Below are 16,499 nucleotides of genomic sequence, written 5' to 3'. Positions count from 1 at the left end.
CAGATTTGTCTGCTGCCAAAGCAAATTCATGTCATTTGTGTTTTTGACAGTTAAAATATTCAATTAGTGTTGTTTGAAATTGCAGTAATTGTTCATGTTGTTTCCATACAGCACATTGCAACATTTGTGAATTGCTAGCTTAAAGCTATATTGCATATAAATGAAGGACTAAAGCAGAAGCGCAATTCTTTTCTAAAAAAACAAAGTCTGTCATGTTCCACAGACATTTCTAATACTTCTTTGTATCTTAACACTTAGTAATTTATTGTTTAAATTTTTTGAAATTTAATTATGTAACAGTAGTTTTGGTGTAAATGAGGATGGCATTTAAACAAACAAATGAACAAAAATCAACCTGAAATCTCCATCAGGGTTGTTTCTGTAAGCAACTATTTACTTGTTTCATTCTGGAATAACCTTTAAGTCTTGGAACTGCAATTAAGCTTATATTGCTCGTGTTATTCTTACATAATTTACTGGATATTAACAATGGAAGTCAGAGAAAAAAGAGTAGGTGCCTGTGGGAAGTGCAGAAAATAGTGACAAAGCTTAGAAAGTTAATACGAGTCTGCTTCTTCAAACTCAGTGCTGTTCTATAGCAAACTGCCGAGCAGTTTTTATTTCTATAGCATTTTTATTTCTGTAAAGAAGTGAACTACAATTAGAAAAGAATCAAGATACAGTGCTATTAAGATTATGGGAAAGGAGTGACAGCCACACAGCCAAGGAGAGAGCCATGGACTGAGCTAAGTAATCCACTTCCATCTGTGGAAAGCCATTGCACAGACTGAGTAAATGAGCACATCCTCCAAAGAGGAGGCTCAGCTCCAGACAGTTCAAACATCCACAATTGAATAGCAACAAAGTAAATGCAGAAGGCTGGAGGAGAAGGCTGTCTACCTGAACTCAGTAAATTGAAACCAAATATAAAATTTCCTGTGGAGGTTTCTACACTGTCGGCCTCTCTCTTCTTGGGAATCAAAAAAAACAAATTAAATTTCTATACTTGAAGCTGAAACATATGAGTTCTCCTTTCAAATAGAATATCTGTTGATGGAATGATGGTAGACAGTCATTTGAAATAGTCTAAAAGGAATGTGCTTTAGGGAGAAAAAATTATATTGTTAAATTCATTAAGGGCTGCTTTTATTAGGAAAAACGTTGCCAAAGATCTCAGACACTGAGGTCTGTAAATAATTGATCCCTGCCTAGGTCTGTCATATGAAAGTCAGCTACAGGGATTGCACCTCAGTTATCCTTTTTGGTTTTTTGTTTGTTTGTTTTTAAAAAGGTATTTGAGGTTATTTGAGTTAAAATTTAAATAGTATTTATTTTGCAAGATAAGTATGAGAAAAGGGTTTCCCTCTTTGAAGAAACTTTTTAGGCTGTTGTCAGTTGAGATTTGTTCTAAATATACCTAAGCAATCCGTAAGTACATAAGAGTTCTGTCACTCCAAACATCCTTTTGCACAGACTACTGCAAAGCTGCTCATAGTGTTATGTTTTATAACACAAATGGGCTACATTCAAAGTGATACCTAGGTTGATGGTGCAGTGCTCCTAATAAAATGGATAATGAGGTTGTGTTGAATAGTAGCATTTTATTTAGGCCTGGGAGGTTTTGTGAATATCTCCAAAGGTGTAAAATCAGTTGGCAGACAGTTAATCAATTAGGTGAAGTCCTAATGTATTTTAAAATAATAATTTGCTTTTGATATTAAAATGGTATCATTTTATATAATTTTTATTTAAATTATTGTTATTAGCCATGAATCCTTGTAGTCAGCTTTACTGAGATACTTTTGACTTCTTTCTCTGCAGGCAGAACTTGTGAAAGGGAATCTGCAAAGCGTTGGGCTCACGCTGCGCCTTGTGCAGTCCAAGGAGGAGGATGCAGGGCACGTTGTCATCGAAACTGTGACTCCAAACTCACCTGCTGCAGCTGCTGATCTACAGAGAGGAGACAGACTGCTGGCAATTGGCAGTGAGTGATATGTCAGCTTTCACAATGAGGGTTGTCTTGCCGTATGTGCAGTTCAGCTAATCTCCCTTCCTTAATAGTTCAGTTGTGCTTGGCACTCAAAAGCTAACAGTTATTTATTTATAGTCACTTAAGGCCTTTGTTTGCTTGATTTATTTTCTTGCATATTTATTTACTCCTTCTTAGGTAAAAGGCAAAAGAAGCTTGAATGAACATTTGGCAACAACATTAAAAACAGAACAAACAACAAAACAGAACAATAAAAAATCGAGCCAAAACATTAATGTGACTGGGTTAGCAGTAAGTTTAACCTTTTACAGAGGTTTTACAGACCAGAGCTTAAAGTCTACAATAAGTTCTTTAGCTTAGGTACTGCCTAAATAAATCCCCATTTCAATACTCCAGTAATTTAAAAGGGTTTTCAGTTCCTTTCAATATATAGCTGATGATAGCTTTAGAACAAAGGAAAAGTCATTTTTATGTGATCCCCTGCATGACTGTATTTGGACTGTGTGCTCAATAAGATATTTTGGCTTGCATGTAATTTGGAGATACATCAAATGGCTCTGAAAGTTCTGCTCAGGAAGATGGTTCAGCTCACTCCAGCCACACTGATAATGTAGCACTATGCCCATATTTTGTTAACACATTGGAAGTATTTTCATTTTATCCTGCTTCTGTTATAACTTTATTTAAAGATACCCAACTTTTTTGAGTCCTTTGTTAAAGTTCTACTGCTGAAAAGTCCAAACTTACAGTAAGAGGACGGTTAAAACTGTTTCCATATCAAATCAACATTACTGTGTAAGGTTACAGTATTATTACGAGCAGCAAGCTGGAGTATTTTATGTAATTATTTTTCCCAGCTCCATATTTATATGAGTAAAGTGGAGAGAATCCATCTGTTACATTTCAATTAAGCTCTTATGTCATAACTGACTTCCTTTGTTGCTGAGCAACAATGTGTTTGTTGACTATTTTTGGTCACTTAGATTATTATCATAATTAGAACTTAATAATGTTTGTCTTTTTTTTAAATAGGTGTTAAAATCACATCAACTGTTCAAGTGTTGAAACTTATTAGACAAGCTGGGGACAGAGTTTTAGTCTTTTACGAAAGGCCTGTTGGGTGTAATCAGCATGGCTCAGCACTGCAGGATGGATTTGGACAATTGGAGGACACAACTTTCTTGGCACAGGCAGAAGATGACCAGAATAGTTTAGCAGCTGATACTGATAGCAGAGATTTTGATTCAGAATTTGAAGACTTAGCTTGTGATGCACCTGACCAAAAAGAAGATCTGCCAACATCTCCAAGTCCCAAACGGTCGGTAGTAATTCTTGCTGCTGCTAAACCTCTTGGAACTATATCCCCCATCCTGAATCGAAAACTGCATTTAGGAAATTACCAGGCAGCATCAAAAATGCAACAAAAAGATGGGGCTAAAGTGGCAACACCTAAAACTGTTGAGGTTTCAGATGCACCACAGCCAACGGGTAAACAGTCGCAAGGATCTAGTACTAAGCCTCCTGTGCCACCTAGGCCACAAATTAAGCCTACTTTGTGTACTAGTGATAGCCAAACTGTGTTAGAAACTGCAGGTGTATGTTCTGATAAACCAGAGAGGCCACCTCCACCTGCAAATATCGGAGAAAAATCTACAGAGAAGCTAATTAAAATTAGTGATCAGCTAGAAGACCCAGCAGTATCAAAAGTAGTAACAGCACCAAAGCAAGATACATTAAAAGATGGACTCACAGAAAATGCACGTAGTTGCAAAGATAGCGATGATCATCGAACATGGGAGTCACCAGAAATTCCTTATAAAAACCGTCAGGGCCGGTGGCCAATGATGAGAACATCCTCTTGTCTATTTGAAGTAGAAAAATACCATAAGTACCTTAATGTTGCACTGTGGTGCAGAGACCCTTTCAAAGCAGGTGGTTTTATCTGCTTAGGATATGCAAGCATAAAACTTGAAGAAATTGCTTTAGATTGTCTAGCTACATCCTCAATGGAATTTGTTAGAAAATTTCAACTGCATGCTCCTACACCTAAAGCAGCAGTCACCCGAACAGCGTTGCGGAGTTTGACAACTCATAAAGGTTTCAATGAAAAATTTTGTTACGGTGATGTAACTTTACAATTCAAATATTTAAAAGAAGGTGAAATTGATGATTCAAGCATATTTCTGGAGAAAGAGAGAGAGTGTCACTTAGAAGAGGAAGCTCGTGCCCTTCAGAAAGAGGATCCTTTCATGGGACAAGTTCTCACAGAGAACAAGCATAACTTTCAAGATACTCAGTTTCAGAATCCAACTTGGTGTGATTACTGCAAAAAGAAAGTATGGACTAAAGCAGCTTCGCAGTGCATGTTCTGTGCTTACGTTTGCCATAAGAAATGTCAAGAAAAATGTTTAACAGAGATGCCCTTTTGTGTAGGGGCTGAAAAGCGGCTCGATCGAACTGGGGGCAGCAGCAGAGCTGAGGGACAGGAGGCTCCTGCAGCCGCAGCCCCTCGGGTTGATTCCGAGGCTAAGTCTGCTAACAGAACTACAGGTCTGACCAGGCACATCATCAACACGAGCACCCGGCTGCTGAACCTCCGGCAGGTGCCCAAAAGCCGCCTGGCCGAGCAGGGGCCGGACGTGGCCGAGCCTTCGCCAAAGCACACCCCGAACACGTCTGACAACGAGAGCAGTGACACCGAGCTCAGCGGGCCCAGCAGCCCCTCCAAGCGCGCCGCGGGCACCGGCATCAAGCTGGTCCGCAAGGAGGGCGGCCTCGATGACAGCGTCTTCATTGCTGTGAAGGAAATCGGGCGTGATCTCTACAGAAGTTTACCCACAGAGGAGCGTTTTCAGAAATTGGAGTTTATGTTGGATAAGCTGCAGAATGAAATAGACCAAGAGCTGGAAAACAATAATTCGCTGGTTAAAGAAGAAAAGGAGACGACAGACGTGAGGAAAAAAGCCCTGATTTCTGCTGCGCTGGCTAAGTCGGGTGAGAGACTGCAGGCCCTCACGCTGCTCATGATCCACTACAGGGCAGGCATTGAGGATATAGAGTCCCTGGAGAACATGTTCTTAGAGAGGCAATCCAAAAAAGTGACTAAAGATTTCGAGGAACCCAGTATAGCAGAAGAAGTGGATAGCGAAGATGGCAGTCTGACAGAGGCTCCAACATTGAACATCATATCAGAAGAACCAGTTGATCCACCTCAATCAGTAGACTGATATTTACATATTTAGTCTTTGAAGGAATGGACTAAAAGAATACTTTGCACTTAACTCCAAACACACACAAATTACATTAAAACACTGGTATAATGTGCGTGTCCTGCTTCTCCACAGTTAATTGCTAATAGTGGTTCTTCTCCAGCTACAGCACCGTCATTTTGTTAAACTAGCTGGTTAAAACTACACTTTGGAGTTTATATTGGAAATTTATTTTTAATAACTTATTTTTATTTTTTCTAATTATGTAACCTTACCATTTCACATCAATGTGTGTGGTTTCCATAATGCATTACTTGACCCCACTTCCCCTCTCTGCATTTTTTTTTTGTAACTAGTGTTTTCAATGGGAAACAGGCAGGGTTTTCAAGATGTTTAGTATCCATTGTATGATGAAAACATTAATAAGCTTGTTGCATGCCTAAGCTGATGACTGACTCAGAAGTCACCAAGGGGCCAGGCTTTTAAGTGTTGATCACAGTTTAATTGTATGTCTTCTAGGTAGTTGTATATTTTTTGCCAAACATATCATGAAAGCAAACAAAAGGTCTTTAATTTTCTTTGTTGTTAATACTTATTGAAGTTACCATTGCATATCATTTGTTTTCCATGTTTTTGTTAAATGCAAGAACTTTTTGTAGTTTGTATTTAACATGAAATATAGTAATGCTGTGCTAAAAAAAAGCCTCCTTAGAACTTTGGACTATTGTTAGATATCAAAGTATAAACTGGTATCTCATAATATTTTAATTGGGAATATTTTCAAGGTAAGAGGCTCGTTGCCTTCCAGAATGAAATCATATGTTTGTGATGTTGTATTATCTGATAGCCTGATAAAGGAAAGTTGTTCTTCACAAGAGTTGGAGGTTTCATTGCCTTCTGTGAAAAAGCATGTAATGATGGTGTAAGTAATATAAAGAAATTAATACTTTGCTGCAGACTTATCATTTTGGAAAGCTTAAGGTGCAAAATACAAAGTAACTAATGTTCTTTCAACACTTTTGAGTAATCATAGCATGATATGTTGCATTCAGCTTCTCAGACAGAAGATAGAGTCTGAGCAGAAGGATCACCTTTGTCAGCAAAATGTCCTATAGTGTATATAACATGTTTTATTTGAGTCAATTTGTGAGTCCAGTAGAGATGAGAAAGAAATTCAGCCAGCTGCTTTTGAAAAGAACTGTCTGGTCTTGTGCTATGTGTAAACTGTGGATCTTAGCATCACCTGGCTAAGGCCATCATTCTTATTTATTTCCTGTAGACATTGTTTCATCTTCTATGTATAGAAATTTTGTATAAAATATCATCTTTATTTTAGGTACTGTGCTAGGTACTCGTATCATTATCACTGGTATTGCTGGTAGTATGAAAAAAAAGCCTTTGTGGGAGTGGAGTTAGAGTTGGTAAAAATAACTCCTTCAGGTTTTGAGATCATCTGTAATGTACCTCTCCTTTAAATTTGCTTCTTGGTTTAGTTTATGATGGGCAAAATTGAGAAGCAGTGGTTTTCACCATGGAAGAGCGTGCTTGTGCTTCTAAGCAAAATGGTTACTGCCAGTCATGCAACTACTTGCACTTTTTAGTGAGTTCTGGGCAGTTGATACTACTTAGTTGATGTATGGAAAACTATCCATGCTAAAACAGGCATGTGACACACTTCTGAAATTAAGCTTCAGCAAATAATCGCACAAAATTAGTTTCCCTTCTTGTCTAAAAGTGATTTAACCTATATTTGCTTGAGATGCATATTCAGACTTCCCCACTCCATTTTCTCAGCAGCTTACCATTGGTGGTGATCTGCATTCAATGCCATCAGTGATTGCTCTTACAGACTACTACAGAGGTTTTCAAATATATCCAAGTGCTTCATTTAAGCCCTGGTGCACATGAAGGAGCTGTGAAAACAATGCAAATACTGATTTCAAAAAACACATTCATGGTTTTAAATTGACTGGTGTAACACGGGGGGTAAGAAAAGCTGGATATCATTTTCCTCGCATTGTGTTGCTAATGATGATGATTGTAAGAGGTAAATTAAATGTAGTGCAATATTTTTAAATATACTGAATGGAAAAAGGGCAAAATAGTTGTATTTTAGTGGCAAGAAGGAAAACATGAATTCCTATCTGGCATTATTTACAATAAGCAGTGAATCTCCAGGGGGAAATTGTAATACTACATTCCTGATGTAATCTTTGCTTCATGCTTGACTGTAAATAGCTGAAAATAAAGAATACCACAGAAAACAAGAATATCTTGATTTAATGATATCTGAATAGGTGGCAGCTACACACATTTGCAGAAGACCTGCCTAATATGATTTTGTTGGCTATTATTTTATCATGAAAATAAGCTTTAATAAAATAGTTTTGCTAAATTATCAACTTTCTTGCATTGTGTCAATGTTTTTAAACACTTCTGTTTGCAGTAGCTTATCATCTAAAGCCACCTCTTAAAGGAAGGATCTTCAGGGGAGAAACACATTTTGCATTATATAAAACTACTGATAACTGGATTATTCGGGCTGAGAAATTTGAAACAAAGCATCTGTGGAAATTTACAGCTGCAGAGGAGGAATAAATAGTGGGAGCAAATTAATAAAATGTCTTTATCACACCTGAATTGACACAGATCAAAATACACAAAATACACATTTTTCCAAGACAGAAGGGGTATTTTTTGTGTATTTTCTGAGTAAAATTTCTTCCTGTCACCAAAAAAAGATTTGGTTGCTCATTACTCAAAAAATCTTAAACAACTGCTAAGTTTTTATTTGGCAGTGGGGAGAAAAGTGGCACAGAGGTTACAAACATGAGTTGTCTGTGTGGATTTTAATTGATCTTCCTCTTCTGGTGGAGCAGGAGGGGAGCAAGAGAAGGGGAGCCACTGCACTGCATTGATCTGCTCAGCAAATCCTGGGAAGATGTTGCTCCCTCAGGCCCAGCATAAACCTGGCTCTAGCTGCAGAAAAGGAACGTGATCCATTTCTCTCTCCTTGGTTCTCCTCCTCATACTCATGTTGCAGATTAATGCAAACTCCTTGGTTTTGATGTGCTCAAAAATTCCAAACCAAGCCATGAAGAAAGCTTTTTAAAAAAATGTGTGAGTTGCTATGTTTGAATTATATATTAGTGAATTGAAGAAATACATTGGTTGATCAGCTGGCAAAAGGATGAACACTGTATAATTCAGAATTCTTGCATTGGTATTTCAGTCTCAAATTTGATCAGATTAACAATTTGATGTTGACCAAAAGACTTCAGTGAAATTAAGTAGAATAACATCTCTTGGGGCAAAGTTTCAAGAGTGCAAATCACAGTAAAATCTGAGCCTGATGTAAGTAGTCACTGATCTGCACAATTATTACTTGGTGACAGGGAAGAATTCATCACACAACAGAATCTTGGTTTCTGAAGGAGCTCTGAGAAATGCTTTCCTGACAGCTCTCCCCACACTGGTAAAGCACACTGCATAAGGCAAATCATGATGGGGGGTCGTTCTTTTTGAATCCTTTTTTCACTTTATTACAATAGATCATGAACTTCTGTCAGATAACTTTATTTTGATGCGTTCTGAATGCATAATTATTGACAGAGCAATACTTGAAGTTTGATCCACTATATTTTTCATATTTTTTGACCATAGTATATGCGCTTTACAAAACTATATGTAAACATAGTATCTATGCTGTAGTACATAAAACATCTGCAATTACATGAGAGAAGGCACATAAAGATTTTCATTTTACAAATGAGATTATACACCATGGTTGAAAAGGACATTGGGATTGTTTTTAAAATGCTTTCTTTCCAAGTCTTGTTTTTAATACGTGCAGACAGGGACTGCCTAATACATTGCTTCACCTGTATTGGGCTGTGTCCCCAAAAGTTATGAAAGACTGGCAACAAGCTGGCTGTTTCTTCCATTTTTTTAAGCAAAGAGTGTATTTGAACTCATTTAAAAAAATAAATGTACATTGAATTTTTAGATGTATACATTAATACATGTGAAAGAGTTGTTTGAACTGCTCCAGTTAGCAGCTGACTTTCAGTACATGCTAAGTCTAAATACTGTAATACTGCAGCTTTTCCTAACCAGTCACTGAAGATGCAACTAAAATAAAGTTGAAATATGTTAAAAGATCCAAAAGATAGAAATGAAAAAAAGAATCCTCATGCTGTTACATTCCCTGCTAAGGGACAGGAACAGTGCATGCTCATACCCACTTGTATACCTGTGCTCTGTGTTTGGGGGCTTCATATTGCACAACTGCTTGATTAAAACTTCGTTAAATACCAATAATAGCAATACACTCATCTGTTTAACAACATGTTTTCCTCAACATTGGTGGTTCAGCGAGAACTCAGTATTTAAACTGGCAGAGAAGTTGTGCCTCTTATTTAGTTTTTTGTATATATTATTATGACATGAAGTTGAGGAAAAAAGTGATAGTGCTGTCCACACTCTGAATTCCAGCTCCTCTCAATGCACTTATAAGGGGGTCACTTAAAAGGATGCAAATTGGGTTTTCTTTGAGGGTTGCTTTTTTAAATTTCCAATTAAATAAGAAAGACTCAAGTTTGACAGTAAGCTATGACTGAAAATATGAAATACTCTCAATGAGGTGACTTTAAAAACCAAATAGTTAAAATTCACATTTTATACAGATTTATACTACACATTTAATAAAAAATAGAGTGTAATATTCAATAAAATTAAATACACAAAGAGTAACACTATACAAATGGTCTATAAAAGCTCTTTCCCCCCATAAGGCGGTTTGCAGTCTGCTTTATAGTCACGGGCAATAAATAATATACCTTTGGTTTTTCTGACCATTTCACTATTAAATGTACAGTACAACTAAAACCTATTTCTGGATGAGATGTTTCACATGAACCACAGCATTTTGTACACCTAAATATGTTATATGGCTTTTCTGTTACTCGTCACTTTCATATTCCTCCTCTTCTTCACCTATGGGGTAGGACTGGATGTTGTTCTGGGTGTACATTTTTGTTTTCACGGGACAGTTGTGATCCATGAGTATTGCCTGGAAGAAAACAGAGTGTGAGTATTCCTGCTTGGCATCCAGCTGAGGCTGGGGCTGCATGCTCCACTCAGGGATTCACCTCTCCTCCCTTGAGGCAGAGCCCAAACTGATTGCAGTTAGAGTAAATGGAGTCCACAGGTCCATGTGAGGAGGGATCTTGATGCTAAAGACAGCTCTGGAAAATTTCTGTTTCCAGTATTTCAGCCCAGGTATTATTGAAATACATCTACCTGCTCTCCAGAAACAGTAGTTTACCCCTCCCATAATTCATTTCCATCTGTTAAAACCTGGATGAATGGTCAAGAGCAGTCCTACTGCTTCAAGCCAATTCTCCTTTAATGCTTTTGTCCCCTCTTTCCATGGAGATCCAGAACAGCATAGATGAGGAGTGGTTGGTGCCAGGAGTGGTGGTCCCAATACTGTGCTTTGACACCCTCAGCAAGCTAGAAGTGGTAATCATGGTAAGGGTCAGATAAAATACTAAATTCTCTGGGCTGAAATTTCCCAGGGAGTTTTGGAGCAGCTGTGTAGTGTTCTTCATGATGAGTGTGATTAAGTTTGGGTGTTAATAATTATGCAAAGACCACAATTTTGGGACCCTCCTTTTGACTCTCCTCCAGCCTGAAAGAATTGGTGCATCACTTTACAGCCATGAGCCACTTTGGGAACAGGAGCTATTTTGCATTTAAAGGTATATTAGAGGTGGCAGGTGCTGGAAAGTGTTGGAGCCATGGGGAGAGATCCTGTCCCTTCAGGGCTTGTGATGTTACAAATGAAACTGTCAGGGACCATAGAAGTAAATGATAAATTTTATACTGCCAGGGAACAGCAGCTGATTTTTTTTTCCTTTCTGTTCCTCAGCCTTATTTAATGTACAAAAACCAAAACAAACTAAACCAGTGCATTCAGCAAAGGTCATGACAAGGGATTAACTGGGATTCTGCAGTCCAAATATGAGCCAAACAGAAGGTCTCTGGCCTCACACACACCATTATTTCAGTCAGCAAGATTCAATTTTCCACCTTCTGCCAGTACAAAGTGAGCAGCACAAACATCAGGTGCTGTCCTTACCTTGCAGAGCTGTGCCACTGCTGAGTAAGACCATGACCATGCAAAATCAGTTTCTTTTCACCCAAATAAACAACCAGCAACTACATTTTGGGCCCAGATCAGCCTTTCAGGAAGAGCAAGGATGGAGTGCTGAGTGGGCTAAACCTCCAGATGGTGACATTGTTCTTACACACCCTACAGTGGCTGGGGAGCACTGAGTGCTCCAGATCATTAAGTCTTTGGCAAATTTATATTAAAAAAAAAAAAAAAAATAGAGAGAGAAGCCCTGTGGTACATATTGGACAAGAGAAGACACTAGTTTGTAGGGATAGGTGAACTGTATGAAGGAAGGAGAAGGAGGAAAAAAGATTATTCAAAATATTCTAAATATACTGTGGTATATTTTTTAATATATTTTTCCCAGAGGACCATGGGAAAAAAACAGGTTGGGGCACACCATGGAATAATTTGGTCAATTGGCCAATAGAGTTCTGGCTCCTCAAGGAAAAGAGAAATGAATTCTCTACTGACTCCACCACAGCATCTGCTGATCCAGAGGAACGTCATGAAGGATGTTATGAAGCAGGACCCTGCTTCATAAAAATCAAATTTGTGACTTTCTAACATCTAACTAATAAAGGGATTGCCTTTATACATCTTGTACCTAGAAAGAAGGGGGACCTCATCCCAAAGTTAATGCCTGAGGGTGAAATACACTGTGCTGGTCCTGTTTTGAGGAAGTTAGAGGCAAAGATGCAAATATAAGTTATCATTTGTTTCACTGCAAAAAAACAAAATAAAAAAAAAAAAACCACCAAGTTACACTTACCATTTTCTCCTCTTTGGCAGGTGGACTTCGAAGGAAAAAGCACAGGGGAGCAAAGAGGATATCCACAATTCCTATAATTGTCATGAGCCATGGGAATCCAATGGCCTTGGCAATGGCACCACCAGCAGATGGACCTTGTACAGATAAAAACCCTTTTCTGAGATTGTTCAGACACAAACTTTGCAGCAGACACTTTAAACAACAGTAATTCTGTACACAAACCCCTCATCTTACAAACAGATTTGAGGAATGTAAAGACATGTCTGTAATTATATCATAAAACTGTCCTGGCTCCATAGCTCACATTCCTTGAGAAGATTAGAGATGTTCCTCAGGGCATCTGTGTCATGCTCTCAAGGAGGCAGGGGGTCAGTGGGGAGGGATTCCCCTCACAGACCCTTGGAGCACAGCTGTGGTGTTAGTTTTAAATGCTCCAAGGCCTCTTTCCTCAGCACATCCCATTTGTGTTCAGTGCCTTCCGACACCTTCAAGCTTCTTACAGCTCGTGAAGAGAGCACAAATTGCTGCAGAGCAGGGGAACAGATGCCAAACACAATTCCCCCTGCTCTGACTTCTTGCAGAAAATGAGAACCCCTTCTCATAAAACCTGCAAGTACCACTGGGTTTCACAGCTGGAATTGTAGCAGATCGCCCTTTTCTTAACTGTGTTTTCCAGGCAGGGAAAGGCTGGACTTACCTATGGCAAAACCCATGCAAAAGGCAACGTCAGCTATTGCATACACACTGCCGTAGACTGACACGTGGCGCAGATCCACCAGGTAGCCCATGATTGGCATCATGGAGGAGTCCACCATCCCTGCAAAACACATCCCAGGGAAATGCTGCCTTTTTCTTCCCCTTCTTTTAACATCTTGGTGAAGTATGTGCTAAGAAGGGATGCAAAAGCAGCTAAAAGGGTGCTTGTTAAAAAGTAAAAGATAGTCTGTATTAGCTTTGCTTTTTATGGTCTTTGCTGTGTCTGGGGTCGCACGTGGACATGTATACAGGTGTACATGTGGCACCTGCCAGAGGACTGGAGAGATGTGAATTTAGGGTGTATCCACACTTCCCACCAACTGTCTGAGCAAACCTCCCACCTCCCCATTATCTGCCAAGTAATTACGGGGAAATTACCTGGTGTGAACCTAACCCTGACTGAAGGCCTAAAAGACAGCACTAGCCCCCAGTCAGAATTATTTATGGTGTTTTTATCCTGTCTTTTGATACACACCCTAATTTCTGGCAAGAAACAGCACAAACAGCTCACAAAACTGCTGAGATACTTGGGATCTGAATTGGTGCCTGTAGCTTCTTTCCTCACTACACACCCCTCATGTGGAGATGCCCCAGAACATTGGCTGAGCAGCCAAGCTCTGGAAAGCAAGGCAGGGTCCCCACTGCAGCCTGCCTGCACAGCCCAGTGTAAGGAAAGTTCACACATGTTACTTGAGGAGTACATGTGTGTGAGCTTGGGAATTCCTCTTTATGTACAAAAAATTTAAGCCTTTTTTTTTTCCGGTGGAAATGTCAATATAAATCCTTTTCCTCTACAGGAAAGGCTGTGGGTTTGGGGCAATGCACAGATGCATTTCTAAAAACAAATTTACATTCATGGACAGGTTGAAAGATCTGTTTAGGTTGATGGAGCAGTTCTGGACAGGCTTGGGGGTCCAGCTGGTCTAAAGCAGCCTGGTCCAAACTCCGTAAGCACTGTCCCTTAATCCTTCTTGCTCTGCCTGCCAGTTTGGGCCACAGCTCAGGCTGCAGCACTGTTAAATCAGAATGGCAAAAAACCTGATATTCTGTGTAACTTCATATCAAATAATTTTTACAGAAATAACAGATTGTAAGATCTCATTGCAAATGTTCTTACCTATGGCAAATCCAACTCCAAAAGTTGGTGCTATGAGCCCATAAATGTTTTTAGCAAATGGAACCTATAAAGGAAATTTCAGGCCGTTAATTACATCACACTGCACATGCTAATGAGGTTAGCTTCTTTTTCTGAGATAATTCTCCAAGTAGTTACGGCCCACTTTGTAGAGATCTGAGAGTTTGATCCTTGTTCTGAGCTGTCATTTCAGACAACTGTGCCATTAAACCACTGACACGCTTACTATTATAAACTGCTGAGTGACAGCTCAACAGAGGAGCATGCTCCTCTCAGAGTCATCATTTCTAAAAATAATTGAAGCACTGAAATTGGAAAGCACTCAAAACTCTGATCTGGAACTTATTAACCACGCTTTGTTTAATAACGTGTCATAAAACTCTCATGGGAAAAGCACGTATTTGAAGATGAGCACACAAACATTCACATGATTTAAAAGATGTGTGATTGTCTACTTACACATAAGATACTTATTCCCACGATCAGCATCCCAAGCAAAGCACAAAGCCACCTACCAAAGAAGAAACATCACTCAGAGATGGTGATCATGAGATATTAGAGCTGAACCGGAATGTTTCAAAGCCATGTCTGAAGCTCTGAGTTAAACAGCAAAAGTAGCAATGTGTTCAAAAAAATCAATTTTGCTCCTATAGAACAAGCTTTAATAATTTCCACTATCAATAAACTGCCCTGGGAAACATTGGAAATGGTACATGAAGAGACTGGAAGGTGATTAGTATTTTTAAATTAGGCATACCTTCCAATTTTGTGCGCAAGTATCCCAAAAAGATTCGTCCCAATGAGATAAGAGATGCTGGCTGGAAGAAAAGCAACGCCTGAAAAATATGAATGAGATGTTTTATCAGCAAGGATTTCAGTGAAGTGCTAGAAGAAACTAATAAATGCCAGACACTGCAATTTTGATCTGGACACATCTAATAGAGCCCGAAGAATCAAATATCCGGTTTGTTGCAGCCTTCCCGTGAAATCTAAGGACATCATCTGTGAAATGCAGGAGCAACGTGATGCCTTTGAAAAGAGTTTTTCAGCATTAGATCCAAGAACTGGTCTGGGAGAGGGGACAGAACAACAAAGAGCAAAAAGTTTATATCTGACTGCAATAAGCTTTGGGAGAGGTCAAGGAGAGCAGCTCTCCTGCCGTTCAGGGCTTATGGAGCATATGCTCAGCACATGCAGCCAGCCCAGGGTGCTCAGGGTGGGTGAATCCCCCTGCAGGAGGGGACAGCAGGGCTGCTGTGGCTCTGCAGGTGACAGTCCCCTCTAAGCCTGGGAATGCCCTTAAGCTTCCTGTTACAGGCAAGTCTGTAGTGCTGTGATATGGCCCTTGGTCAAGCACAGACTGAAGTCAAGCATGTATCAATGCAAGGGTAAAAAACCTTTTAGAATTGTATCAAAATTATTTAGCCAATGCATTTTTAATTTTTTTAATCACATATTGGTTTAAATAAAATATTTTTTTTAATAAACTGTAACAGCTTGCAGAGGAAGACACCTGAGTAAATTCTGTCTCATTTCCCACTTCCACTTGCAAAAGCACATTGTTGGCACCAGCAATGTTTTTCTGTCCGTGAAGTTGCCACTGCAGTGGCTGTATCTGGAGTAGATGCTGTTGTCTGGTGACATCTGTGGTTTAAAATCCAGTTTTTACAGTCTGTTCTGGAGGATTCATCCTCTCCTTACACAGAAGTCCCAGGGCAGGACCCAGCCAGGTTCAGAAAGCAGCCATGGTGTCAGGGTACACAATCCAACCTCTGCCTTCGCGTGTGTGTGCTCCTCATCTTTCACCAGGGCAACATAGGTTTTCTCATTTCCTGCCTACCCATCTTCCTTCCCATCTCTCTGATATATTCATAAGAAAAAAATCACGCGGTAATTTTTAGCACAGCAATATCCTGTGATTAAAAACCTTGTGGGTTACAGTGGTGGTGCTGGGGAAAGATTTCATTTTAGCCTGTGTAACCAGAGCTACTTCAGTACTGCTTGGAGCTATCTGGTTATACCAAATGGTCACACAGAGCAGGCCTTGACAGCTGTAAAAGAGAAATTATACTGCAAAGGCTTGCTAAATAAGACTTGCACAGCTTGGTCTGTAAGCTGTGGTACACTGAGGCAAAACCATAATTTTCTAAATAGGCTTTATGCACAGTAATATTCATTGGTCAAATCAAGGTTCTTTATACCTTCTTCAGATCATGCTTCAAACACCTGGCTTCCAATTGCATAAGACAATAATTTGCTTAAAACCCTGCAGTTCAATTTACAATTTAAGAGGCTTAAAATTTTTCATTAATGCTGTCAAATCAGACAAAGTGAAATGGAGTCAATTACTTGTATCATTAAGGGGTTAAATCAGTTTTCATTTAAAATGGATATTTTCCTTCTAGTAACTTGTGTTCAATGAAGAGATTTGTAAATCTCATTTCTATTGCACCAGTAAT

General features: G+C 39.2%; 2 protein-coding genes across 3 annotated transcripts in view; one reads left to right on the top strand and one right to left on the bottom strand.

Annotated features, from left to right (window-relative positions):
• The window catches only part of PDZD8 (PDZ domain containing 8), a 52,973-nt gene extending 45,372 nt beyond the window's left edge, over positions 1–7,601 (top strand). Inside the window, exons 4-5 of the mRNA XM_068198189.1 lie at positions 1,822–1,984; positions 3,023–7,601. Of these exons, the coding sequence (XP_068054290.1) occupies positions 1,822–1,984; positions 3,023–5,217 (2,358 nt within the window). The 3' untranslated portion in view covers positions 5,218–7,601. The remainder of the gene's footprint in view (positions 1–1,821; positions 1,985–3,022) is intronic.
• Positions 5,746–16,499, bottom strand: part of SLC18A2 (solute carrier family 18 member A2) — a 30,963-nt gene continuing 20,209 nt past the window's right edge. For both annotated transcript variants that reach the window (XM_068198191.1, XM_068198190.1), the window contains 6 exons: positions 14,798–14,876; positions 14,500–14,551; positions 14,023–14,086; positions 12,847–12,966; positions 12,150–12,283; positions 5,746–10,270 (listed from right to left, as the gene is read on the bottom strand). In XM_068198191.1, the coding sequence (XP_068054292.1) occupies positions 10,160–10,270; positions 12,150–12,283; positions 12,847–12,966; positions 14,023–14,086; positions 14,500–14,551; positions 14,798–14,876 (560 nt within the window). In that variant the 3' untranslated portion in view covers positions 5,746–10,159. The remainder of the gene's footprint in view (positions 10,271–12,149; positions 12,284–12,846; positions 12,967–14,022; positions 14,087–14,499; positions 14,552–14,797; positions 14,877–16,499) is intronic.

This window comes from Anomalospiza imberbis, chromosome 8, assembly GCF_031753505.1.
Source record: "Anomalospiza imberbis isolate Cuckoo-Finch-1a 21T00152 chromosome 8, ASM3175350v1, whole genome shotgun sequence".
Taxonomy (NCBI): domain Eukaryota; kingdom Metazoa; phylum Chordata; class Aves; order Passeriformes; family Viduidae; genus Anomalospiza; species Anomalospiza imberbis.
This window is presented reverse-complemented; position numbering and strand designations above follow the sequence as displayed.